The 25,733-nt window shown below is 44.9% G+C and overlaps 1 protein-coding gene across 1 annotated transcript; it reads left to right on the top strand.

Moving 5' to 3' along the window:
• The first annotated feature begins 7,601 nt into the window (after window positions 1-7,601).
• Window positions 7,602-9,143, top strand: LOC144123140 (uncharacterized). The gene has a single exon (XM_077656030.1). The coding sequence runs from the start codon at window positions 7,677-7,679 to the stop codon at window positions 9,099-9,101; it is 1,425 nt and encodes a 474-aa protein (XP_077512156.1). The 5' UTR covers window positions 7,602-7,676; the 3' UTR covers window positions 9,102-9,143.
• Window positions 9,144-25,733: the final 16,590 nt, after the last annotated feature.

Raw genomic sequence — 25,733 nt, 5'->3', positions numbered from 1 at the left:
TTCGCCATTTCGCCTGGTGCATGGCCGGCAAGTCGTTACCATGCTCGACACTATGCTGCCCCACCAGCCAGACGTCTACGCTTACGCCGATGCTCAACTCGTCGCTCAACTTGCGGAAAAAGCCCGACAGTTGACCCGCCTTCGCATTCAAGCCCACCAGCAAGTCAATGCTCGCCGATACAATCAAGGCCACCGTGATATTAAGTTCAATCCTGGTGATCGCGTGTGGGTGTGGACTCCGATTCGACGCCGTGGTCTTAACGAGAAGCTTCTGAAACGATACTTTGGCCCGTACGAAGTGATTCGCCGTATAGGCGAGTTAAATTATGAAGTGCTACCGATCGTAACGCTGGCGTCCCGCCGCCCGCCTGCCTCCCTCCGAAGTTGTCCACGTAGCTCTCCTGAAAGCGTACTGTGACCGCTCGGAGCACGTGGCCTAACTCTTAGCGCTCTACACATATTTTTCAACCTCAATTTTCCCTCTCTGCGCATTGGGACGATGCGCCTTTCGGGAGGGGAGCAGTGTCGTGTGTGGTATAATTATTCCCTCATTTTTCACTTAACGCGAATAGGTAGAAAATCGGCAGAACTCGCTCGTGAGCCGGCCGCGACCGCTTGGCCTGTCTCTGGCGCCTGCTACTGTGGTCCTGGTCCCCCATCGAGCCTTCGACCCGCGTCGTCGAACGACCCGTGACAACATGAGATATTGTTGCTCAAAATCATGTTTATTTACTGTAACGAGACTCTTAACATACACTGCTAGTTCTTGTAACTTTGCTGTATGGTTAACAAGGTATACCTGGAAAAAGGATCGGATGTGCGTTTAGAGAAGGGTAGGTTTGCTATGGCATGAACGGCTCGCCTCTGCAAAGTGAAAATTTTTTTTCAGGTTTGTGGTGGTCGTTGTACCCCATAGAAGTAAACCATAGTACATGTACGAATGAAAAAGGGAATAATAATTTTGTAATTTGACATTCTCTTTAAACACGTTTTTAAGTTTGTTTAGTACGCCTACAGATTGGGTTATCATTGGGCGAATATATTCCATGCCAATTGCCCAAAGAAGTAACTCTTCAAACATGACACCTAAGAATTTTATTATTGTTTCTTAAGTAAGACGACTGTCTTCAATTGTGACGAAGTTGCTATCTACTTTCATGTTTTTTGCTCTAAATAGGATGTACTTTGTTTTAGCCACGTTTAACGTTAGATCGTTTGATTTTAGCCAGAAAGACAGTTCATTTAAACAAGCGTTCGCCGTTCCCTTTATGACCAGCAAGTTCTGCCCAGCAAAGAATATATCAGTGTCGTCTGCATAAATTATGATGTTTTTAGTATGAGGTAAGATAACTAAATCATTTATGTAGATCAGGAACAGAACTGGTCCCAGAATAGATCCTTAGGGTGCACCAGTGGCTACAAGGCCCATGCACGATCTTGCATTGTTGACTTTATTGAAGTGACGCTGGTCGCTTAGGTAGCCTTGGAAAGTTCTAGTGCAATTCCTCTTATCCCGTAGCAATTCAATTTCCTAAGTAAGATATTGTGATCGACAGAGTCGAAGGCTTTACGCAGATCTAGAAATATTCCTAGTGTTATAAGCTTATTTTCAAAGTTCTCAATTATTCTTTCTTTTTTTTCCAATAGTGTAGACTCTGTTATTCGCTTTTTCTGGAAACCATATTTTTGTTTTACAATTATTTCATTTCTACTGAGGTAATCAAGCAAACGGCTATTTATTATATTTTCAGCCACTTTTAAGAATACTGTGATGATGGAAATCGGTCTGTAGTTGGTGAGTTCATTAACATCACTCCCTTTATGCACAGCGGTAACACGAGAAATTTTCATTTTGTCAGGGAAACAGCCTGTAGTAAACATTCAGTTACATATATGAGCTAATGGTTTAGCTATAATGCCATCTATCGATTTAATTGGTATTGTTAGGACATTGCCTATGCAAGGGGCACTACCATAAGGCAGAGAGGGGATTATGTTAATTACCTCGCTCTCGCTACAAGGGGAAAAAAAATGGAATCTGCGAATGCGCTGCCTATGTAGGTGGTCAGGTCCCTGTGATTATCTCCTGTATGTGAAGGTTTACCAGAAGCAACAAAGTAGTTACTAAATTTAATTGCTAAATCTATGCGGCTATATACATTGTTTCCAATGTGAAGTTGAGGCGGCACGTTGTTTTTCTTACGCTCAAGTAAATTATTTATGAAATGCCACGTATCTTTTGAGCTGTAACACTCAGTAAACATGTTTATGTAGTACTGCGCAAGCGTCTTTTTGATATCAGAACCAAGTTTAATTCTAACTTTCTTAACTTCACGGAATAGCTCAGCAAACTTTTGTCTTTACAAAGACCGCAAACATCCTATTTTTTGTTTCTTTGATTCTCTTATGCAAGGCACTTCTAATCCATGGTTTTCTACTTCTTTTGCTTTTCCAGAAAGAGCGTTCAGGAAACGCTTGTATATAGAGTCTGTTTATAACATCCATAAATACGTAAACGATTTATTCGTGTCTGCCTCTTTCATTATGTCATCCCAATACGTACTGATGGCATGATAGCGGAAGTGGGCTAAATTTTAATCATCAATTCTCCTGTACGTGATCGGTCCATCTTCAGAATAAGGCCGCTTATTGTTTTGGCGGAATCACGTAAAAATTGGCATGTGGTCACTTAATCCAAGTATCAATTCAAGTGTTAATTCCAAGTGTGAATGGTAATTCATGGCGCATACTGCATCATATACTGCCAATATGTATAAACATATGTTGTCAACAGCCGCCGCGGTGGCTGAGTGGTTATGGCGCTCGGCTGCTGGTCCGACAGGCGCGGGTTCGATCCCGGCCGCGGTGGTCGAAGTTCGATGGAGTTGAATTTCTAGGCTCCTGTGTACTGTGCGATGCCAGTGCACGTTAAAGAACCCCAGTTGGTCGAAATTGGCGGAGCCCTTCACTACAGCTTCCCTCATAGCCTGTGTCGCTTTGGGAAGCTAAACCCCCATAAACTAAACCAAACCATATGTTGTCAACACTGACGCTGTACGGCTTTCCCTTTATGTTGAAATAGAAGACTTTGAATAGTGCCACATATTATCATGACTCACTAAGAGCTGTCGTGAATGTCATCTCCCCAAAATGCACATTGAATGCTCCTTACAAGCCGACCGCGGCGGCTGCGTTTTTATGGAGGAAAAACGCTAAGGCGCCCGTGTGCTGTGCGATGTCAGTGCACGTTAAAGATCCCCAGGTGGTCGAAATTATTCCGGAGCCCTCCACTACGGCACCTTTTCTTCCTTTCTTCTTTCACTCCCTCCTTTATCCCTTCCCTTACGGCGCGGTTCAGGTGTCCAACGATATATGAGACAGACACTGCGCCATTTCCTTTCCCTAAAAAACCAATTATGCTCCTTACACAGAGATCACAGCAGAAGAACATTTCCGCATTTCTTAATGTACCCGCTATTAAAAAAGCGCTTCAAAATACTCTGCTTGAAGGCCGGTACGTACGCCGATACTCACACGGGCACGAGCCATGCGAAACCTAGCAGGCAGACGCGAACCAGGTCAGCATAGATATTAGCCCCTATCTTGAAGCACAAATAGGGAATAGCATTGTCATGTTCTGTGCGCACTCTTAGAAACAAGTGGATTGCACCACTTCCGTGCCGAATGCATTATTCTGAAAAACCCGAGCAGCCCTTAGTGACTGCAGCTGCGCCGTTCCAAAAGCAGGCCTGAGGTTGAAACAACAGACGCATTACTGTCAATACCGTCTGAAAGTCACTTAATTTTTCCGTCAAGTGCATTCTGAACAGCGCAGTAAAGAGGTGGTTCTTACATGCACGTACCCTGACCTAGGCTGCTAGAAATTTTAGACACCAACGAACGTACTCCGAATAAGAGCTATTTCAATGAAACAGTTAACGACTTCAACCAGAGGCGCAGCCATAGCACAGCGCGCGCTGTACTGCATTCGTTTGCGCAAATAAGCTCAGTTACATTGGCGGTTCGTGATGAAGCAGTCTGAGAACAGAAACGCATACTGTGCCTGTCGTGGAGATGCTGTTAGAGAAATATGTCCACGCTTAAGCGGGGTTCACGAACTAGCCTCTCGGAACGAAATGTAAGCCATCTCTCGTCAATTGCGACTTTTACTCAGCTTTCAAAATGAAAGTGCAGGCCAGTGGCGGAGGACAGCGGCTTGGATAACAGGGATGGACAAACTTATGCGTATCAACGTAAGGGGAGACAAGATGCAGTTTGCAGATTTTTCGCGGTGTTTGTACTGTCGGCCGCAACAGTTAGCGGGATCTGCGATGCGTGGCGGAGCGAAGCAATACTAGGGTGCCTCGATGCGCGCGCCCTCTCCGCCGCTCCGTGCAGGGTGGAGCCATCCTTTGACAGGGTCAGTGCCGCCGCCGCGGAAGAGGGCAGCCATATTTGAGCCCACTCCTCGCTTCCCCACGGGCCGGTTGCACGTGCGTGGTCGCGCGTCCGCCCGGTCGCAGTTTTCTTCGGTTTCAAAACTCGCAAGATGCCTGGCTGTTGCGTGCCACTGTGCTCAAACCACTCCAGAAATGGCTGGAGAATGTTTTCATTCCCAAGAGACCCTAAAAGAAGGCTCCTCTGGACGGTGAAGATAAAGCGGGACAAATGGCAGCCTGCAAACTCTTCGCGCATATGCAATGTAAGTACAGTGATTATTTGGACGGTTGCGATTTTTTGTAGTTATGTCTGTCGCTGCAGGTTTACATTTAATATGTGCGCTGGAAGTTGCGTTAGTGTTCCTGGAAAGGCTGTAACTACGCACGCTACGTGACTACATCTTTTATGAAACATATATAAGGAGGAATTATACAGCAGATGAGTGGCGGAAAATCATTTTCATAACTCGCAGGTGTGGACATGGATTTTGTATTTCTGTGCACAGGCTAATAAACACAACTAACGGTAATATTAGTTATATACAGTGAAGCGTTGCAGAAGCACTCGGCATTTATGCAATAACAGACTGCTTGCTTGTAGTCGGTTAGCTTAGAGCCGACAGGTTCTTGATTAATTTTTCAAATGGCCCTAAAAGCAAACGCATCAAGAGACATGCGTCAGAAGCGTCAGAAACTTTGACAATAGTTTTGTAGAGTTTTTATTTGTTCCAAGGCTGTTTGACGAAGCCAGGAATTAGTTACTTTTGGTAAAACTCCCGTGAATGTGAGCTTTCGTATATAGTAGCTTCGCTAAGAACTTGTTGCTTCTATCTGGCATTTCTAACGTTGGCGCAGTTATTGTGCAGTGCCGGCTATTTCCCTTGTGCGCAGCCATTATTAGTCTGACTTTTAGGATTTGATAAATGCAGCTGCCGAGTGTGCGCGACTCCTTAACATCGCTGGAGCAGTGCCAGAACTTGTGTATCTTTCAAAAGGGGCATTTCTTTCTGTTTGTACTACATACTGGACGCCTGAATTAATTTTCTTATGCAGGCCCATTTCGAAGACAACTGCTACGAGAATCTCCGCGCGGATGGAAGGAAGCTGCTAAAGTCAAACGCTGTTCCAACCATTTTTTCGTTCAGACGTAAGTTGCACTATATTTTATTATTGATGGCAAATATGATGTGCATCACTGTTGTGACTCATGAGTTAGAATAATAGCGCTTAAAATCTGGCCTTCTAAATGCAGTACCAATTGCATTACCAATTGCAATTTTAAAACTTTGTCATTGAAATTGTGCCTGTTGCCAAATGTTTGGGAGTGCTCTTTGAACAGCACACGTCTTGGGATCTGCAAGTAGATACAATCATTAGGAAAATATCCAGAGTATCCGGAGTACTTTCTAAATTGAGACATTGCCTCCCTACATGTGTAAAACGCTTTATATATAACTCTTTTTATGTCAATAATAAACTACTGTTATTTAGTCTGGGGGACAACCACTTTATCAAACATTAATCAGTTACATATAATACAAAAGAAGGCTGTTCGAGCGATCATGAATGTCCCATACCTTGGTCATTCCGAACCACTATTCAGGGAGTTAAAATTAGTGCCGCTTCCTGAACTTTATCACCATACTCTCAGAAAGCGTTATCAAACAGGTATCAGAAAGAAAAACAAAACTCTTGAAATTATACCGAGTCTTACACTAAACAGAAATGTTCGGGACACTCGCTATCACGAGACTTGGGAGGTTCCGTGTAACCGCACAAAATATGGTGACCAGATGCTGCGATTTCAACTGCCGAAATTACTTAACTGATTACGCACACATATATATATATATATATATTTTTTTTCAAGTTACAACGCGTTCGCCTCTGTGTTTTTTGCACTTATTTATTGACTGTTTGTTCAGATGTGTGGTGATATTGTTACTTTCCTATCATTATTTTTTGTATGCAAAGTGTTACCTGCCTAGTTTTTTTGCACAAGTTCTTTTCATTGATTTCATGTCTTGCTCATATCTAATGTATATTTGCACTGCTGTGTCGCTGTCAAGAAGACGGTCAGTGGGCGCTGCCAAGCCCTATTTTTGTGGCTTTTTGCCCACTGTCCGTGACATCAGTGTCTGTGGGTATTGATGTTGAAATAAATTGGAATTGGAATTGAATTGGAATTGGAACTTTTCAAGCTTAAAATTTTCGCTTTTAGGTTATGGTTCGCGCAGCTATGAAATAACTGCCGACACTGAGCAATTCTGACGAACTTCACTCATTTCTGCTCTTGCATTTCCTTTTGTTTGTGCAGCTATGGTCCACCACCAAAGAAAGGCTCCTAAGGAGAGAGGCACACCCGCTCTACCAACTACATCAAACTCAACAGTGCAGGAACAAGGACCTGGCGTTTTTGCGGATTGCGATGAGCCTGGGGGAACGAACTTAAGTGAAGAGGTTGTCTATCAGCCTAGCGATGGACAAACAGAGCAAAATGAAGGCTGCGATGCACATTCATCCAGTAGTTGTTGCGCTCAACTGAGAAAACAACTGGAAGATGTGAGAAAGAACCACAGACAACTTCAAGAAGTGCATAAAAAAGCCAACTTGACTATTACCTCTCTTAGAAAGAAGGTGCGAAAGCTAAAAAGCGCCGTAGAGCACTTTAAAAAAAGGATAAAATTTTTAAATAAAGATCAAGTTCGTGCACTTTCCCGAAAAAGCAACAAGGGAAGCATCTGGTCGCCGCAGACTATTAAACAGGGGCTTCAACTGAAGTTTTCTTGTGGGAAATCTGGTTACAGAACTCTCAGACAGCTCGGCTATCCACTTCCGGCAGAAAGAACTCTATCTCGTCGCCTCCACTGGCTCAAGTTCTCACCAGGAATTCTTACAGACGGTGTAGAACTTCTCCAAGCGAAGGCACAAGGCATGGAAGATGTAGAAAAAGACTGCGTCCTCTTTATCGATGAGATGGAGATTGCCAGAGGGTTTCAGCTTGACCGCGCTGAAGACATTGTGTATGGGGGAGTGACATTGCCACAAAAGCCAGATGAGCCTGCTAATCACGCTCTGGTGTTTATGGTTGGAGGTCTCAACCAGCGATGGAAGCAGGTGATAGCTTATCATTTCACTGGAAGCCATGTAGATGGCCGCACGCTCAAGGACATTGTTCTGCAAGTTGTCCAACTCTGCGCCGATATTTCCCTCAGAGTTCGGGTTGTAACGTCCGACATGGGCGCCTCAAATCGAGCGATGTGGCGTGAGCTGGGATTTTCTAGCCACCGAAATTCGAAGACAACCTGCTCAATACCACACCCTTCGCTCAATGATATGGAGTTGTTCTTCAACGCAGACGCTGCTCATGTTTTGAAGAATATTAAAGGTCAGTTGATAACATCTCATGCATTTACATTAAGTGAAGCAACAGCCAGCCAGTGCGATCTTCCCTCACGTGAAGTGAAACTGGATCATGTGCATGCTGTGCTGGAGTTTGACAAGGAAAGGGAGCTAAAGCTCGCACCGAAGCTCTCTGAAGCCCATGTCTCATCTGGACATTTTACGAAAATGAAAGTCGGACTTGCCGTGCAATTTTTCAGAGAAGCTCCCAGTGCAATCCGATACCTCATCAAGGAAAAAGTGCTGGACATAGAGGCAGAAACAACAGCTTGGTTTTTAGAGCTGGTATCAAGATGGTACGCATTAATGTCGTCGCGTCATCCATCTGTTGCCCTAAGTCTGCACGATGTGGCGAAGCATCATAGAGCTCTGGAAACTCTAAACCTGGCTCTAAACACCTTTCAAGGGATGAGCATGGGCAGCACGTCTCAGTGGAAGCCATCGCAGGCGGGCCTCCTGATCTCCACAACGGTCGTGCTTCGCCTGCAAGACATTCTTTTGAACTCGGAGGGCTACAGCTTCTTACTCACCAGCAGGCTGCTACAAGATTGCCTTGAGAATCTTTTCTCTGTGGTTCGTCTCAGGAAGCCTGTCCCAGACGCCTATGATATGAAATGCGCACTGAAACTTGTGTGCATAAGCCAATTTTTGCACACGCCGTCTACCACCAGCTACAGTGTTGACGATTCTGAGTACCTGGTTGACCTTCTGTCAAACGGGAAACGTGAACTCGCTGAAGCCGAGGTAAAGGAAATCGATGATTCGGAGGTTCTTTTCATTGAAGCGCTAACATCGACTGAATGCAGCATTCTGTTCCATATTGCCGGATTCCTCGTTAAAGGTATTCTGAAAGCCATAAATAATTGCGAGCAGTGCAAAGCTACTCTGCTCGGTTCTAGTGACGCTGAAAATGCATATCTCACAAGGCTGAAGGAGTACCTCGAAAATGGCGACAACCTGCATTACCCCAGTCCTGAAGTGATGAAAGTGCTGAAGTCGTGCGAGGAGCATTTTAAGGGCATCACAGAATGGGCGGAAAGCCTTCTAACTATGAAATCTCCAGTGCAGGCTGTGATAACATACCTAAGACAAATGGTTCCGTTTAATGTTGAAACATGCCAGGTTCACAACGAAATCATTCAGAAGTTGTTATACTCGACCTACGCTCGAACGAGGCTGCGAATTCACCTGCGACAACTGGAAGAAAAAAAAGTCAATGGACATGCAAGCAAAACGTGTGCTGGCGTCAGCTTGCCGTGAAGAGATTTGTAAATATTGTGTATAAATGTCAAATTCACCATAGTTCGCTTGTCTCCTATTTTTTGACAGTAGCTTTAATAATTTACAACATAAATAAACTGCATTATTACAACTCCTAAGTAAGTGAAATTTATGCACTTACGTTTCTCATTAACTCTTCACACTATATAAGAAAAACTTCCTCAGTCGATGAGACACGCGCATTTTCCCAATGTAGGCTCTGTTGATAGATGTTATTTTTTTGCCTTTTCATGAGAGTATTTTTCACAGTCAAGTTTGCGTTCACTTAATGTTTTCGGTGAAGGTATGAAGGCGCCGAAATTATCCCATGCTTTGTTAAAGTGGTTACTTTACATGAAAAAAAGCTGCACGAATTATGCAGCTGCATTGTATATTACAGCTACAGTGCAAACTCCTGTACCACAGCATTGTTTCTTTTTTTTACCTGCACAAATTAACAAACAAAAACAAGCGATGCCAAGGATCAAACGACTACGAATGTCCAAGGGCCTACAGATTGCGTCCATTTGATTCTGAGGGGGTAAAATGTTTCATTAATAAGCCTTATCATTCTCAGCATTTAATATTGACTAATACGTTGCGGCGAACGAGATAAACTCTGTTTTTGCGAGTCAGCGCACTGAGTCCCAGACAATTTACAAAACTCCGTAAGTCAGCTTTTCTGCATAAAAAAAAAACACCTTTACGATTGCGACGCGAACTGTCCGAGGGAGAAGAGTTGGGTGCAGCGCAAACGACTTTTATTCCTTTATGTTATGGTGTGCACGGCCAGGCGAGCACCTTGGCACAGCTGCGTTTCAAATTTCCTTCAGGAATGCAGCCCGGGGAGGGTGCATTGTAACCGCAGCAATGGCTTGGGAGAGCGGCCCCTAATCTCTTTATTGTGAAAGCAACACAGGGCAGAAGCCTGTAGGAAAGGGTTCGGCAACAATAGATGTCCCCAGCGATGCACCCTATTTCTGCCTCCAAAACCTGTTTCGCCGCGATGGTGAAGGGGCCTTCGCTGCGCAGAGAAGCTTACCTCCAGTGTTCTGAAACGAGTGGGCTCAAATATGGCGGACACTGCAGCAGACGACGCGGTTGTCCCCACCCTGCACGGAGCGGCGGAGAGGGCGCGCGCATCGAGGCACCCTAAAGCAATACTGCATTGCTGCGCCATCTGCCGTCACAGAGCGCGGTTTCGAGGCTCAGGGCACTCCTGTTGCGGCAGTACTGTCAGTGAGCCTCGACACCATGCTGTCTGACGGCAGATGGCGCAGAATTGCTGTTTTTGCTTAAAGCCTCTTGATATTAAAGTAGCGAAACTCTCATCCACTCCCGCGTTTTTCTCCTCGATTATCCTTCCCGCCTGCTGCGCGCTGCGCATGGCATGCTCGCCTGCCCGACGTGTTCGCTGGCACAGGTGAGCGCGCCTAAACTCGTGCTTTTTTCACGTTCTATTATTATACACAACCACTATAAAGTAATGTGACATGCATGATCTACCACGACTCACATTTATCATCTTCAAACAAAGGAAACTTCGTCTCCCTCAACGTGGCAGCGTTTTTGTAATCCTAAGGATTTGCGTTACTGTTGTATATTCTTCAATATTTTTGGCACACTGACGCTCCCTGAATGTAGATTTGACCTAGCGGTGTATTTTCACGGAAATACTGTTTGTGACGATTTTCTTTTGCATTAGAACGAGGTAAAAATTGCGGTGATTTAGGTAAACCCGTCGTTTCCCGACTGAAGATTCTAAAGGACGCGAAAGACGGAGGAACTGCTCGGATATTTTCTTTAATGTGTATTATGCAATTTTTTAGCAAATTTCACACCGAAAGTTTTGAGCTCGGCTCCTCGGAGTGGTGCACACGCCGCGGCTTTATTGCGACCGGTCATAACAAATTTTAAGGCTGCTTGATAGAGAAGTTTATTTTCTGTTTTTTTTTCGTTAATTTCATTGGCTACTGGAGAAGCGAGCCTGGCCAAGGGTTTGGCTTAAGATTTTGGGCTGATTGCTGGTGCCAACAAAAGACTTGATTCAGTGCCGGAAAGATGATATTCTCTGGGTGACTCATCTGCGCTAATCCTTTGAATGCATTTAGGGAGTGCTTCAGATGCCCGTGCTGAATCAATTTTCAGCACTGTATATCGCGATAAGATAGGATGTATTCATTTTGTCACTGGATGAGCCTCACAGAAACTATTCGTACTGTTTTACAAACCAAGGAATTAAAGAATCTTATGTTATTTTGAAAACGTATTCAATGGAGTATATCATAACAATTTCACCTGCGGCACGACAGAGCTCGCTCTTACAGGCACTTTTGATTGACTCACTCTTCAGGTTGCATTAGATATCGAAATTGCGGTAAAGTTGCGCACACTCGCGATGGTTGAACGAACGCCTCAATCGCTCTAAAGATTAACATAACCTGTCATCCCCCGTGAAAAGTATACAGCCAAAGGGGGTTTGCTTCTGAGGCCCTCAGCGTGCCTTGGCTATACATACATAGTGACCGCAATCTCTTGAATGACCAAATGACTTCCTGAATCAACTCCCCAGTCCTCCTAAGGGCTGAATTGCTAGATGATTTATGGAACCCCGCTAAGCAGCTTGGAAGTGAACCCCTTGGGATCTGTACTTTTGGCAGGCACTGTACATTGTCATTGCGGTCTGTAGTCCTTTCAGCAGGAAGGCCTTTCTTAGCAACTGCACCATTAACGCGAAATGTAAGTAATAAAGCAAATTAGAAAGAAGAGCTAGAAATGTGTTAGCAAGCAGAGTGAAATGGTGTGCAAATGCTTGCATACAACAAATGTAGCAGTGGCCTATGCGCAATATCTACAGCACCTAGATGTGCAGTGTGTTACACACTGAAATCGTGTAACAGGAGGTCTCCCTTTATGAAGTGACCTGTTTCGCCCACTATTTGGTTTTACACATCAGGCAAAACATGCATATGCGGCGCAGCAGTGAAGCGCCTACTTTACTAAGTTTTATTTCAATAACTACTGCCATCAAAACAAAAAGAAAAATCAATAAGCTGTATCAAGTAGATAATCTACAAACAGTGTGTATTCACACTATGGCCCTCTGTTGAAAATTGAAAACAGCTTGAAAGGCTCTTTGTTTATAATTTTGCTTTACCTATGAAAGGTTTACTCAAAAACACGTCTCTCGAATGTGCCTCAACACATCGAGACATCTGTTGGCGAAGATGCGTCTGCAAGCACGAGCGAACATACTTCTCCAAAAGCAACTCTTCAACTTTTTATTTGTGAGAACTACACATTCCTTCACGAGTAACCTCCACGTTTCAGGCAAGAACCTTGATATGGTTCTAAACGGAGGCTTCATGTCCAAGAAGGTATCAGCCGTGACAAATGCTTTGAAATATTCCTTAAAGTAAGCCAGGACACCGATCACAACATTTTGGGCTTGATTAGGTTGTCAGCCCCCTTTAGAGTCTCCTTTAAATTGATTAGTGTGTTGTAGCTTTCATTTTCTCCGCGTAATACTGGCGTGCATGACTCACAATTCCTGTTGCTTTCAATAAAGCCCTCAGAATGAACCCTTCAAACCAAGCGAGAAAGTCGCGTTCGGATGAAGACACTTCCTCAGTAACAAGGTCGTCTACGAGCTCCTCGTCATCCTCAAACTCCACAATCTGCTTATGAAGAGTTGAACCAAGAAGGTCGGCGAGATTCAGGCGGTCATCAATCTCGAAACTTGGCTTTGGTGTGTGCAGAAACTGCCCTACACAAACGAATTTTAAAGCACATTCGACACCGTATGTAGTTGATGTGAGATTTTTCATCCGCACATATTGAGATGTTTTACAGCCAGCCTTGGCTTAATCGACTGGTCAGGACACACAGGTACCCACGGCGGCATAGAACTTCTGCGAAGCTAAGTACAAATGATGTGGAGATCAGAAGGCCTACCTCAAAAGGCTTCCAGTGCGCCGTTCCCATCTTCACATGCCGCAGCGTATGTTGCGCGAGGTGAAGCGTTGCCGTCACCTCTTCATACTTGGCAACATCAACCTTGTTTACAACAATCACAGGACGACGGGATGACATTAAATTATACCATCTCCAAAGTAGCTCAAAAAACCAAGCCGTGGCCTCGGCGTCTGCTGGCAGCTTTTTTTTCTGAATTAGGTAGCGAATTCCAGCGGGGTACTTCATAAAAGAGCTCTACAGCAATGCTTGTAAAATTTACAGCGCTCAAGTGTAGAGCAGACTAGCCGTTTGCTATCTTAAGGTCATTATCAGAGTTGTGCTTGTGTACTTCCTACACATTCTTGATGTCGACCTTGTTGTCAGGAAGACTGTGCTGGTTCACTGTCTCAGTGCTGATTTACAATTAGCTTACCCGGAGAAGCTGAACCCCAAAGTTTTTATAACATGCGCTGGGTCTGCCTTAAAATGCCTCACTCTCACCGTCACGGTGAGGGACACAGCTAATTGTTGAAGAGCTTCGGTGGATAGAAAAGCCTAGCAACCGCCAAACAGCCCTGATAGCTGACACCATATCACTGGTTACGATAAGAACGCTTAGCGATATTCCATGAAGCATTTCGATGAGACTGAAAACGATGTCTTTCCGCAGTCGTCTATCAACAGATCTGCCAGTAAAAAGGTGTGCAATCACTTGTTTATAGCGTTTGTTTTGGCGTGGTTTGCCACACTGTCTCGCATGTCGGGCACGGTCGTGCTGCCAGAAATGTAGTCCAGTGAGGGGTCATGCCCCTCAGCAAATTCCATCTCATCCATGAATAGTACACAATCAATTTCAGTATCATTCATTGCTTCCACTCAAGATTTCAGTGCATCGAAGACTTTATGAAGGACGCCCGGAAGGATGTGGATGTTTTGTAACCTCCTGATCAGGGTTCTGTTTGAGGGCAGGGGATACGATAATGATCGCAGCAGTTCATAACCACTTGCACCGCATGCATGCTTGATTGGCAGCGATGTTTGATTTCATTCGACCTTTATTCAACATGCAGGTGATATTGGGTGCACAGGCAAAAACCCAGAAAGGCTTGACTAGGTAAGTGCACCCATTCTTTTACAGCAAGGGTGGCAATTATTACGCTGCATAACATAAATACATACATCGATAAAAATACAGAGAGGGCAATGGAAGATTACACAGCATATATAAGCCACAATATTTACAATAAAAAACACTTACCGTCGTATTTCCAAAAAAGATACAGAACAAGCATGACTAGTGAATAAAATTATTACAAGTGGGAAACACATGAGTTATCTAAGTAAAGATATCGCGCAACTTTTTCATGGACAATATCGTAATACCTATGTCATTCTTTAGTAGATGATTTATGGTAGTTGGTAAAGTTAACTTAAGCAGCTGTTTTCTATTATTCGTAGGACATTTTTTCTACATTCCAGAATTCAGGATGATGTATGGGGTATAAAAATATGTTTATATTTATTTTGGCTAAATCAGCCAGGGTTCGGATATTGTTTATGACGTTTGACTTGGAACATTTGCATAACCTAAAGCCATACATAGAGTCCACGCGAGTAACGTTTAGTTTTTTAATAGGTCAGCTGTAGGATATTGGTATGGCACTTTACTTATAATTCCAATGGCACGTGTTTGCAGGACTACCAACTTGTGCATGTTTTCTGTAGTTGTAATAGCCCACACTAGGATGCCATAGTTAATCAAACATATATAGAGCGATTTAAAAAGGACGGTATTCAAGGATGTGGGGAAAGTCGGGCAGTAGCGACGTATAAGGCCGATAGTGCTAGATAATTTACCGGACAAATGTTCAATGTGTATATCTCTTGGCATGTTTTCAGTGAATTAAACTCCTAAAGTTTTATAACAGGGTGCAACTTCCAATACATTTTCGTTGAGCAGTAGGCGAGGCAGTACAATATTCGTGTTTCGTGTATGAAATATAACTGCTTTATTCTAAGTGGTATATAACTTTAAATAGTTGTTACATGCCCAGTTCTGAGGGGTTGCTACATGCATGTTCTGATTGTTTTTCATGGCCCAGCCTTCAGTATGCCTGCATGTCCCTGGCATAATCCAGAAATCTGTGATGCCGCTTAGCAGACTGAAGCAACTTGCTCTTGCCTACACTTTGTCAGAATACCGAAACTGTGTGCACGTATACACGGATGGATCTGCGTCACCAAAGGCATCAACAGCAGCTTTTGCAATCCCCGCTCAGCAGACGACCCGCAGGTTCAGTTTAGGACACAAGTCTACTTCAACCGCTGCAAAGCTTTTGGACCTTCGGGAAGCGATCCGTCACATCTGTGAAGAACCGCCTCAGCAGTTGTGCATTTTAACTGACTGTAAGCCTGCGCTACAAATTTTGGGATGCTTCCTACACCACACCACCTACCAAGCTCTGGCTCTTGATATCATTAGTCTCCTTTCATTTGCTCAGGAAAAAGGCCACCGTATACTGTTTCAGCGGATCCCTTGACACTGCAGCCTCGATGGAAATGAGACAGCCGACGCTGAAGCAAGGAGCGCCTTCAGCAGTGGCCTGCGTACAGCTGGGCCGTTCTCTGCATTGGACGCCCCTTGTCTCCTTTCGGAATCAATGAGTGCGACGGCTAGGTATTGGGCCCAACCAGGCAGTCGACACGTGCGCCTTAAACGAATAGATCCGGCGATGACTTTTCTGTTCCTCGCGGAATACCACGCCCTATTGCATGTGTAATCGATAGATGACGTTTAAACGTCGCCTTCAAGCGCAAATATTTGCACTTAATAGGACAAACGGACTCCCCGGACTTTACCACACGTGGCGTGCAAGAGACCAGAACAATTTTTAGTGGTGTGTCCAACATATACACGTGAAAAACTTCTGCTTGCATCTATTTTGAGGTCTATGGACACAAGTCCCCTTTCGGAGGATTTGATCCTCGGCGCTTGGCCAGATTGTTTGAAAACTTTACAGGCAACGCGAGCACTCTCACGCTTTTTAAGTGACACGGACATTGCCTCGCGTTTGTGATGTTAAAAAGAGTGCATTTTTTGTGTATTTTTTCATCTAGCTCCGCCCATCATCATCACTCCCCCCCCCCCCCCCCCATCGTTACCCTCTTTTTATCCTCTTCCCGTTCCTCAGTGCAGATTAGCAGGCCAGATGTCTTTCAGGTCAACCTATATGCATTTCAAGTCAATAAACCCTCTCTCTGATTGTTTTTCAGACGAAACGCGTTCTTTGCTTGTTTTTCAGGTCATTACTTTTTTCGGTCTTGATTTAGGAATTTCATCCACGACAGGGAGTGAAGTTTTTGGCGCAAAGACTTGACTTGTCGTTCGAGACTTCGAATGGAGGCCTTCTCCTGGTTGTGCAACGATTGTAGCCTCTTTTACTTCCATGTTAGGTCACTGTACTTTTTTAAAGCACTGCAGTGCTACTGAATGTAGAATAAGGCTTGTTGCTGTCGTTTCCAGAGAACGTGATTAAGACCGGATTGGAAGTTTCGTGATTACCACAGTGCTCGGCTACTTCTTCTGGCGGCAGTTCCGACACCATTGTGCCAATGGGCTTTGAATCGATCTCTGTCAGCTGTGGTGAAGAGAGCATGATCAGAGAAATGTTACCACTGAGGTTACTGAAAGTGTTGCTAGTGGCTCTGTGGATACAGGCGAAAGGAATAAGGTACTCTACTTATTTCCGTTGTCGAGACTACTAGCAACAGAAATTTCTAAAATGATTGCACTGGAAGCATAAATGGCGCTTTACTGAAACACGCTACATGTAGCAGCAGTCCTTTTTGAAGGCATGTCGTCCTCATCGATGTTCACAGTGCAGCAGAAAACTAAACACCTGGGTAGGCGAGTGTTTGCCTCATACGGTAACAAAGTTGGTGAACGCTAATCTGTAAACCATTGCAGAGCTAATTGTTCTAGAGCTGCCTGGAGTATGACACATTGTCAAGATGTGTTCCCGCGGTGAGTGGGTAGCAATACTTTCACAATTCTCGGAAAGCTAATCTTCGTCATCTATAGTTGCCATCACGTCAAGGCGCAGGCTGTATGGTACGCTACCAGGGCGGCTTAAAGATTCATCATTAGCTGTCTGTCGTCCAATTGGCAACGTGTCAGCAGAGGCTGCTTCTTGGAAGAGACGATTTCTTGGCTTGCGGCGTTTTGCACAGCTGGAAAAAAAAATTGATCGCAAGTAAGAATTTTAACTTGTGAGTTTACTGGCATGGGAAGATTACCGGGGGCACTTAAAGAACTCATCCGCGAATAACGCTACGGCGTTTCAAATCTATACCAGTTCCGTTCCCAATCCATTATCCCTCTGATCAAATTAAATTTTATTTCTGTCCCCTTTCTGTTCTAATGGTGTCCTATTTCTTCCCAACTGATGCCGTTGTAGCCAATATTACTGATCATCACTGGCTAACAGTTATCGCATTCCCACTGTTCGAAAACATCACATAATGTAAATTAGTTGCGAGCTCTGAAACAGCAATTCCTGGTCCCGCCAGGGATTCGTGCCAGTGAGGTAACTAATGATCTGGGATTACTATACATTATTCTTTTTATTTTTAGACGGGTGGCTTCGGTTATTTTTTCTTATGTGTGAGTAAGTGTGTTGTTTTTCCAAGCGTGTGCAAGGAGGCCTCAGTGAAAGCATATCTCTGTTCTAAAAATAATTACAATAGACTGAAACACAAGGCAACTGGGATAAGCTGCGAACCTCCATTATACAAGACATGCGACGAAAGCTCAGTTATGCTTTCTGCTAAGCCACTTGCTTCTTTGTGATGTTCGAACGCATATAGAGGGATAGAAAAGATGGCGGACAGCAGAGGAAAGAAAGAAATGCCAGAAAACGAAAACAACAGGAACCGTCATTCATGAAGTCACAAGATTACTATTTCCTACGCTCGTCGTGCGCTCCGGTTTTAGATAGGCGCCGTTTTAACGAATCTCGTAGTAGGAGCTCAGTACAGGTTTCAGAAAGTCGAAAGAAGCTGGAAAATTACATGCTCCCGCTTTCTCGCGCAAAAAAATAACTGAAATATAGTAATTAAGAAGCTAATCGCAAAAACATGACAGTTACCTAGAGAGTATTAAAAAACTTGATTTGCAACTGAGTATTCGCCTTCGCATCGAACACAGGCACGAAGGAGTAGCCTGTAAGCATTCAACTCTTTTTAAAAACTTTATAAACAGCGTTTACGTTGTAGCACAAGGCAAACATTTTTAAAAAGAAAGTCTACTCACCACGGCAGAATAATGTGAAGGGCAGGTAGGAACAAAACAAAAACCTGCCTATGAACCAGCGTATTGAATGCTTAGGGGCTTCTATTATTTATTTCATTGTCACTGTAGCAAAACAGGGAGTAAAACAGATACTTCATTAATTACGTTAGTCCGAAAGCAGTACATGCATTGCTGCAGCCTTTATCGCGCTGCCTTATAAAAGCGGGGAAAATCACTATTGTGCACGCAGAAATCCGTTCTGATTAGTCGGGTGCTGATTTATAACATTTCCAGCTGCAATATATGTAATGCCATGGCGCGTGTGGGTCCAGGGTCTAGGAACAATTTGCGACGTATACTGATGATGAGGTATGTTCTTCTGAATAGAAAGAGCGTGCATTGGCGCTTCCTAGACCTCTGAAGTTAGCGCTTCAATATGGAAAGGCAGACATCACGCGAGGTCATAAACAAGATGGCGGTTGTAATATGAACCTGATTAGTGACGTTTAAAAATCCAGCAAATGCTAGAGCTGAAAGCGTAGGAAAGAAGAGAACCGAGAGCATTGACATCACGTGTAATTCATAATACTAGGCTAATGCTGGAACCACAAGCTGTAAAGGGATTCAAGATAACATTTCTATTTCGTCTGTGACTTGCAAAATACACCTGAACTGTGTTTAAGTAAAGAGGGCATACGTTACCCTTCACGACGCTTTCAGTCCAACCGTGCAAAGACCGAACGGATTTCCACGCAGTAATTACATAAGACGAACTGCGAATGAGAAAATGATGACAACACGTACCATTGCGCACAGAACGGTTGCATAATTTTTTTTTGCAGCCTATCATCATTGCTGCAAAGTACAGGTCTTGAAAAACAACCACCTCATGCATCACTATGGCCAACAATTCTTTTATCTTTCATGGTATGACGGCAGTGATATTTTGAGATGAGTGCTCACTAAAACGCTAAGTAAAACATGAACTGCTGCCTGTAACACTGGTTGCACTGTGTATTTCTCGACGGGTAGGACAAGCGCATAGCTCCAGAGACAATTGCTACGCACATACGCCTATTTGACACATCCGAACATTGCAGAATAGCAGTGCGAGCAGCAAGAGTCCTGCTGCGAGCTGCATTCAGAAGAGCGCGTGACAGCCACTGCTGTGGCTCATTGTTTAGAGCGCTTGGCTGTTGGGCCAAAAGATGCGCGCTCGATCCCTGTAGCGGCAGTCAAATTTGGATGGAGGCGAAATTCTATAGGCTCGTGTATTGCGCGATATCAGTGGACGTTAAAGAACCCCAGCTGGTCAAAATTTCCGGATCCCTTCACTACGGCGTTCCGGATAGCCTGAGTCGCTTTGAGAAGTTAAGCTCCCTTAACCAGAGCGCGTAACAGAAAGCAGTCCCCTTCTACCAGCAGGCCGTCGCGTTCATGACCGAGCGCAAGGTTAAAAATTGGCAGCGAAAATATTTCTTTTGCAGCGACTTTTCATTTGCAGCTGGTACACGAAATGTGTGGTGGTATTCTATAGCATAACTAAAAAGCTCCAGTTCTTTACCACTACAGATAATAAACATTGGTGCTTAAAAGACGACCCTGCAGAGCCGTATGGGTGGTAATATAGGTGCCATATTTGTGAAAACTCCACGTTAGCTTGTGCGAGCAGCGTTTTCACACAAATATTTTCTGTAGCGATAGTAACATTTCGCTAGCATTTCGAGCCTTCAGCGTGGCACCCCTTGAGCACCGTGGCGGCGCCGTGGCTGGTTTTGCCAGAGCTGAACCACAGCCAATTTTTTGGGGGTATTTTATTTGCCCTACCATTTGGTGCGGGAGATCCAGGGTTGGCATCTCTGGTTGTTTCAGAAGCCAAGTCTTTTGCTGTACAGCAGTACCTAATTTCTTCCGCTGCGAGGCGAGCAGTTCTGCCAGGCGGCGGTAACTAGATCGGCATAAGTGACGCTATTCCGCCTTTTTCGCTCATCTCTGCAGTCTTCCGAAATTAGAGTGAAACACAATGCGCCTTCTGTAAAGAGGGGAAAAATTCGAATATGCTTCCACAGTTTCGCGCTTTGGAAGAGATTTCAAAGTGTCACAGTACGAACTTTCGCAGTTGTCATCATGTTATAAAGAAAGGAAGAACTAATGCACCGTTCGTCCAGAGAGGAATCCTAAGCGACGTAGCGACTTCAGGAAAGGAGTCTCGCTCAGTTGTGTATTGCGGGCAATTTTCCCTCTATTGAATTTTATTAGAGAGTATAAAATGATGTTTCCTTGATTTGGGAACATGAGCTATAATTTGCCACGGCACGTTGCGCACACCTTCTTTTCCGGTTTTTCTCTTGTTGCTATAAATCTTTTGGTTGGATTGTGCCGGAGAATCTTTTGATCTTTGCACTTAGTAGCTTGGTTGCAGTATGAGATTACAAGCTGCCCGTTAGTAAGAGGCGCATAGGTTTTTAAAAATAAAAAACAGGTCTTCGGCACGCGTTGAGCAGCGCCAACGAGTACACGTCACTCCAAAGGGTACATATGAAGCCACCTCCTTTCTCCGGTCGGGGTTAAAACCGTGGCCAGTTGCGGGCACTGTAGCGCAGAGTGCATACAGTAGTTCAAACCGCATGTTCAGTAGGAAGTGAAGTGTATCTGTGATAAAGTTGAATGGCGCAAATTAAAAAAAAAACACAGGAAGACACAGAGACAGAAAGAGCGCCTAAAGATGCGCTCTTTCTGTCTCTGTGCTTCCTGTGTTTGTTCCTTTGCGCCATTCAAGTTTATGATGAACTAACTCACCCAACAGCAAGTACTTCTCTATCTGTGGGAACAAGTTCTAAAAACTAAACAAGCGCCAAAAATGTTGGCTTTTCTAAAGGTTCGAGCGGTGGTGAAGAATTGTTGAGCCAAACCCCCGAGGATAATCGCTTCTGAAATCAGAAAAAAACAACATGCCTATCATTAACGGAGAGATAAATATCTGTAATAGGGTCAGTACAACGCGTAATTATTTAGCGACCAAATTATTTACGACTCTACTGACTAACAGGTAACATCTGTTTTCTGATCTTCGTCAACTCTCGTATATCTGTCCCTATTAAAGATAGCTTTGCACACCATTTCAAATTTTTAGCATGAACGCACGAGCGTTGACCGCGCGGCGCTGCTACGCCGGAAAGAGAGGAGATTGCGTGCGAGGCAAGGGCATGCCCACACTTCGTGCTGCTGGAGTAAGCGTCGTCTGCTAGGCTGTTCTCAATAGTGCGAAGCAACCACTGCCCATCATTGGCTGTTATGCATCGGAGCCCCAAGAATCTGCGAGCAATTGTTTTCGTCTCGTGCATATAGCATGGGTTGTTCTTAAAAGAACGTACTATCAGCGTCAAATAAAATGCGAACAGCGGAGCGCATAGCCAAAGGTCCATTTTACGCCGGCTGCCTGTCCTCATCAGAGATATGCGTTCTCACACGGTTTGCGATATCTTTGGTTTTGTTTTCTTTGACATCCGTTTTCCCGCGTTGCCACTGGGCGCACTCCGTACATTCTTTCCACCGACCTCAAGTTTCGCAGCGCAGTATCGCTGGCCGCCACAGCCGTGGGCCGCTTGCGTGAAGAGAGTGCTCTTAGCTCCTTGTAGTGCAGGGTTTTGGTTTAGCTCCAATCCTAGGCGTGTTATCAATGTCTGGTTGCGCTGTGAATAGATAAAGTCGACTGGTTGCGTGAATTATGAAAACAACAAAGGCCGCTTGTGTTCAATATGATGGTTAGAGCAATCTTACTTCGAATATGGCACGTCGAAATGCACATACGGAGGAAAGGCACACCTGGTGTCGGCTGTCCAGATTCGCTGACGCTGGCCCCAGTGAGCTGAGATCGTTGACTCGTTACAGAACGTCACGCAGTGCCACTCCTTCGTAGTCTATGACACATGGTCTCGTGAAAACGCAAGCCTTGCTTTTCTATTTACTTTGCTGCTGAGACAGCTGCGTTGTGCGACGGTACAAGGTTTCACTGAACAGCCTCGTGCACAGGACTGCAAATGGTTGACCTGCTGGCACACAGGTGAAAAATATCCTTTAATTAGCGAGCCGTAATGATGGGTTGTCGGTTGCAGCGGCCGCAATTATTGGCTCTTATTCCTTGCCGGTAACACGCTGCCTGTGACGGCGGGACAAGGGTCAGGCCTTCCTTCACCACAGAATGCCTGAAAAATTCTACCAAATGTAGACGGTGGACGACCTGTTCCCGTTGCAATGACGCGGTGCCGTAGCGCTGCTACACACCCTGACGGCAACGAGAAACGATTCGCGCTCCTTTGAGGCTTCACGCTGGCGCTTGCATGTTCGATTCAAGGGCATTTGAGCGTTCCTAGTGGCGATAAACTTCTGCTCACTACTGAAAGCAAGTGATTCGGGAACGGTCTCGTTAGTCACCGACCGCAACCCGATAGGCCTTTTGCTGTGCTCGCATCGCAACCGGACGCTGATAACATGATGATGGTGGAAGCGAAGTCAAAGCGCTGCAGGCCAGGAAATTAAGACCACTCTCTTTCACTACGTGGGCAACAGCGGGTGGTGCCAGCCAACCCGCCCTGACCAAATTGTGCCCGCCTTAACCGAATTGCGATAAGTGGAAAGCTTGAATGTGGCGCTCCAGTGGCAAAGCGAGTAATGAACGTCAAAGAAAACAGAAGCAGAACTACTGCAAAACCGGAAGAGCGCGCCTGTCGCTTATGGCGACAGGCAGGCATTTTAAAGTGGACCTCTCGTCCCGCGCTCCGCTGTTCGCAATTGATTTGACGCTGATTGTACACTGATAGTACATCGGGGAATAAATAGCCTAGCGTGCCCAAGAAACCAGTTGCAATTGTTTCTTACAAAAAACTGATTAAAGAGCACGCTCGATGTTGCAGCGTTAAATTCGCTAAATCAAATGATCTCCTGACGCTACCTGCAAATGAAACCAGGGCCTAGAGTCGTGGTTGGAACGCTACGCGTTTGCACCAGTCCAGAGCAACATACACGCAGCCGATAGTACTCGAAACGAACGCTGTAAGAACTCGCCCATAAATTTTCTTCGCAGGAGTTGCTTCGCGCGAAGCGGGACAGCCACGAACACCCTGCTAGCTTCAGTGGCATGAGCGGCGCGCATGCTCGTTCTATCTCCCGATTTCTCCTGAGCTTCGCCTCGTAACCGCTGCACCGGGCAGTCGACGCTCGCGCATTCATCATAAAATCGGGAAGGCTGTACATCAAAAAGACTGGTTTGGTTAATGTGGGTTTTACGTCCCAAAGCGACTGAGGCTTTGAGGAACGGCGTAGTGAAGGGCTCTAGAAATTTCGACCACCTGGGGTTCTTTAACGTGCATTTACATCGCACAGCACACGGGCGTCTAGAATTTCGCCTGGATCGAAATTTCAACCATCTCAAAAACTATACGGAACTCTTTCACTATTTCACAACAATTTCAGAAAAATTTGAAAAAGAAATTTAGAAAATTAGTGCCTGGCTTTCTAGAACACCCGATCGTCAAATTACATTGTACATTTCGCGGGAAGATCACTGCATCGCATTGTGTTTTGTTATACCGCAATTCTAGCTCATCACAAGAGCAAAACAGGCGCGTTAGTGACATATTATTGCTGCAAAAGCGCGAATGACGTTGTCGAAAACGATACAAGCAACGCTCAATCATGTTGCAACCCAATTCGTGCTCATCTTTCGCTCTGCGGCCGCCGCGTTGGCGGCTCAGAAGTCATGGCGCCCAGCTGCTGACCCCAAAGACGCAAGTTCGGCAATGGCCACGGCGGTCGCTTTTCGATGGAGGCGAATTGGTAGAGCCCCGAGTACTGTGCGACGTCAGTCCACGTTAAAGAATTCAAGGTGGTATCAATTATCGCAGCCCTCAACTACTGCGTCCCTCACAGCATGAGCAACTTTGGGACGGTAAACACGCAAGCGATGGAACTATCTGCTTTCATATTTTCGCCATGCAGTTATTATATCTTGGCATTCTTCAATTCCTGCATGTGTGCGATGGATTCTTGGATCCTCCTTCCCCTGCCCTAAACATGTGCCCTTCGAATACACCGACTTGTCCCCTTAACGAAGTGTCAACTGTCCTTCAGCGGCTTCAGGCGCACTTCGCTGCACATATGAACCATTCTACAAACACGTGCGTATTCCTCGTCCATCTTCTTAAAAACCAAGCGCTGCTTATGAATTATCCTACCCGCATTCTCGGGATATATTGCTTCACTGACATCGCCAGCGTTTCAGTGAGCCTGGGACACGCAGGCAATGGGAGCACCTTACGGCTCGCATCTTTTGGCCATGCAGGTAACCAATTGTCATCGTGTTTATGCTAAACATTCTTTTTATAAAGCATTTTTTGTGCTGCCGTCTAGGCGAAGCACGTACTACATTGTTTGTAACTGTGCTTGTTTGTTGCCAATGTTACTACCGGTAGCCGGTGACATTGAATGGAATCCTGGTCCAGTTGTGACCTCTATGAACTATTTGATACCCTAAAAAAGTTAAAGGCTGACTGTCTGAAATCCTTGGGCAGACAAAATTCATCCAGTCCACCTTAGTGGACCGTGTAAAATGTTACGTTGACATTAAAACTAGGCTGCATAAGATTTAACAGGACTGCCCACCTTTACCAGCAGTGATGCCCAGATTGAGTCCATTGAATCTACCGCAAAGGATTGCGTGGCCGAATTGTGGACGCTGAATTTGTCCGTCCGCTGACTATCCGGTTCAAAGACTCTCACAGCGAAGTATGGAGTGGGTTTGAACAAGTAATCATCTGCCTCTTTAAAAAAATTAAAATAGCTATACAACCACCAGTCTTTGAGCCGGCACACAGGCTAGGCACTATTGGATTTCACAAGAGGCGTCCAGCCATACAAAGATTCAATTATTTCAAAGACAAAGATCAGATTCTACCTTTAGCCGGGAAGTTGAAAACCATCAGTTACGTTGTTTCGGAGCACTTTTCGCCCAGTGGTTGTGCAGCAGGTTTGTATTTCATGGAAATTGGAGAGGGTCGGGAGCTGACGTTCAAAGTTCGCTTTAACAAACTTATGTCCGGCAAGAAAACATACGTGTTATACCCATCCTAACACCGTAAAAGGATGAATATTTTAGCAATCAATTTTGACACCTTCAAAGCACTTCTTGGACATGTTCTTCAACTCGGTTTGCTAACATACGAAGTGTTATTTCAAGGAAATATTCTTTGCGTAATCTCACGTATTCGAGTTCGGGAAATATGCTTCGGTTATCTCAATCATGGCTCGAAAAATCTTTTATGAATTCTTAGGTCTTGATGTAGTTAACTAACTTCGCCATCTTTCGTAAAGATACCATTGATAACTCCCAC

This window comes from Amblyomma americanum, chromosome 3, assembly GCF_052857255.1.
Source record: "Amblyomma americanum isolate KBUSLIRL-KWMA chromosome 3, ASM5285725v1, whole genome shotgun sequence".
In the NCBI taxonomy this organism is placed as follows: domain Eukaryota; kingdom Metazoa; phylum Arthropoda; class Arachnida; order Ixodida; family Ixodidae; genus Amblyomma; species Amblyomma americanum.
The sequence above is the reverse complement of the archived record's forward strand: the minus strand, read 5'-3'. Positions and strand labels throughout refer to the sequence as shown.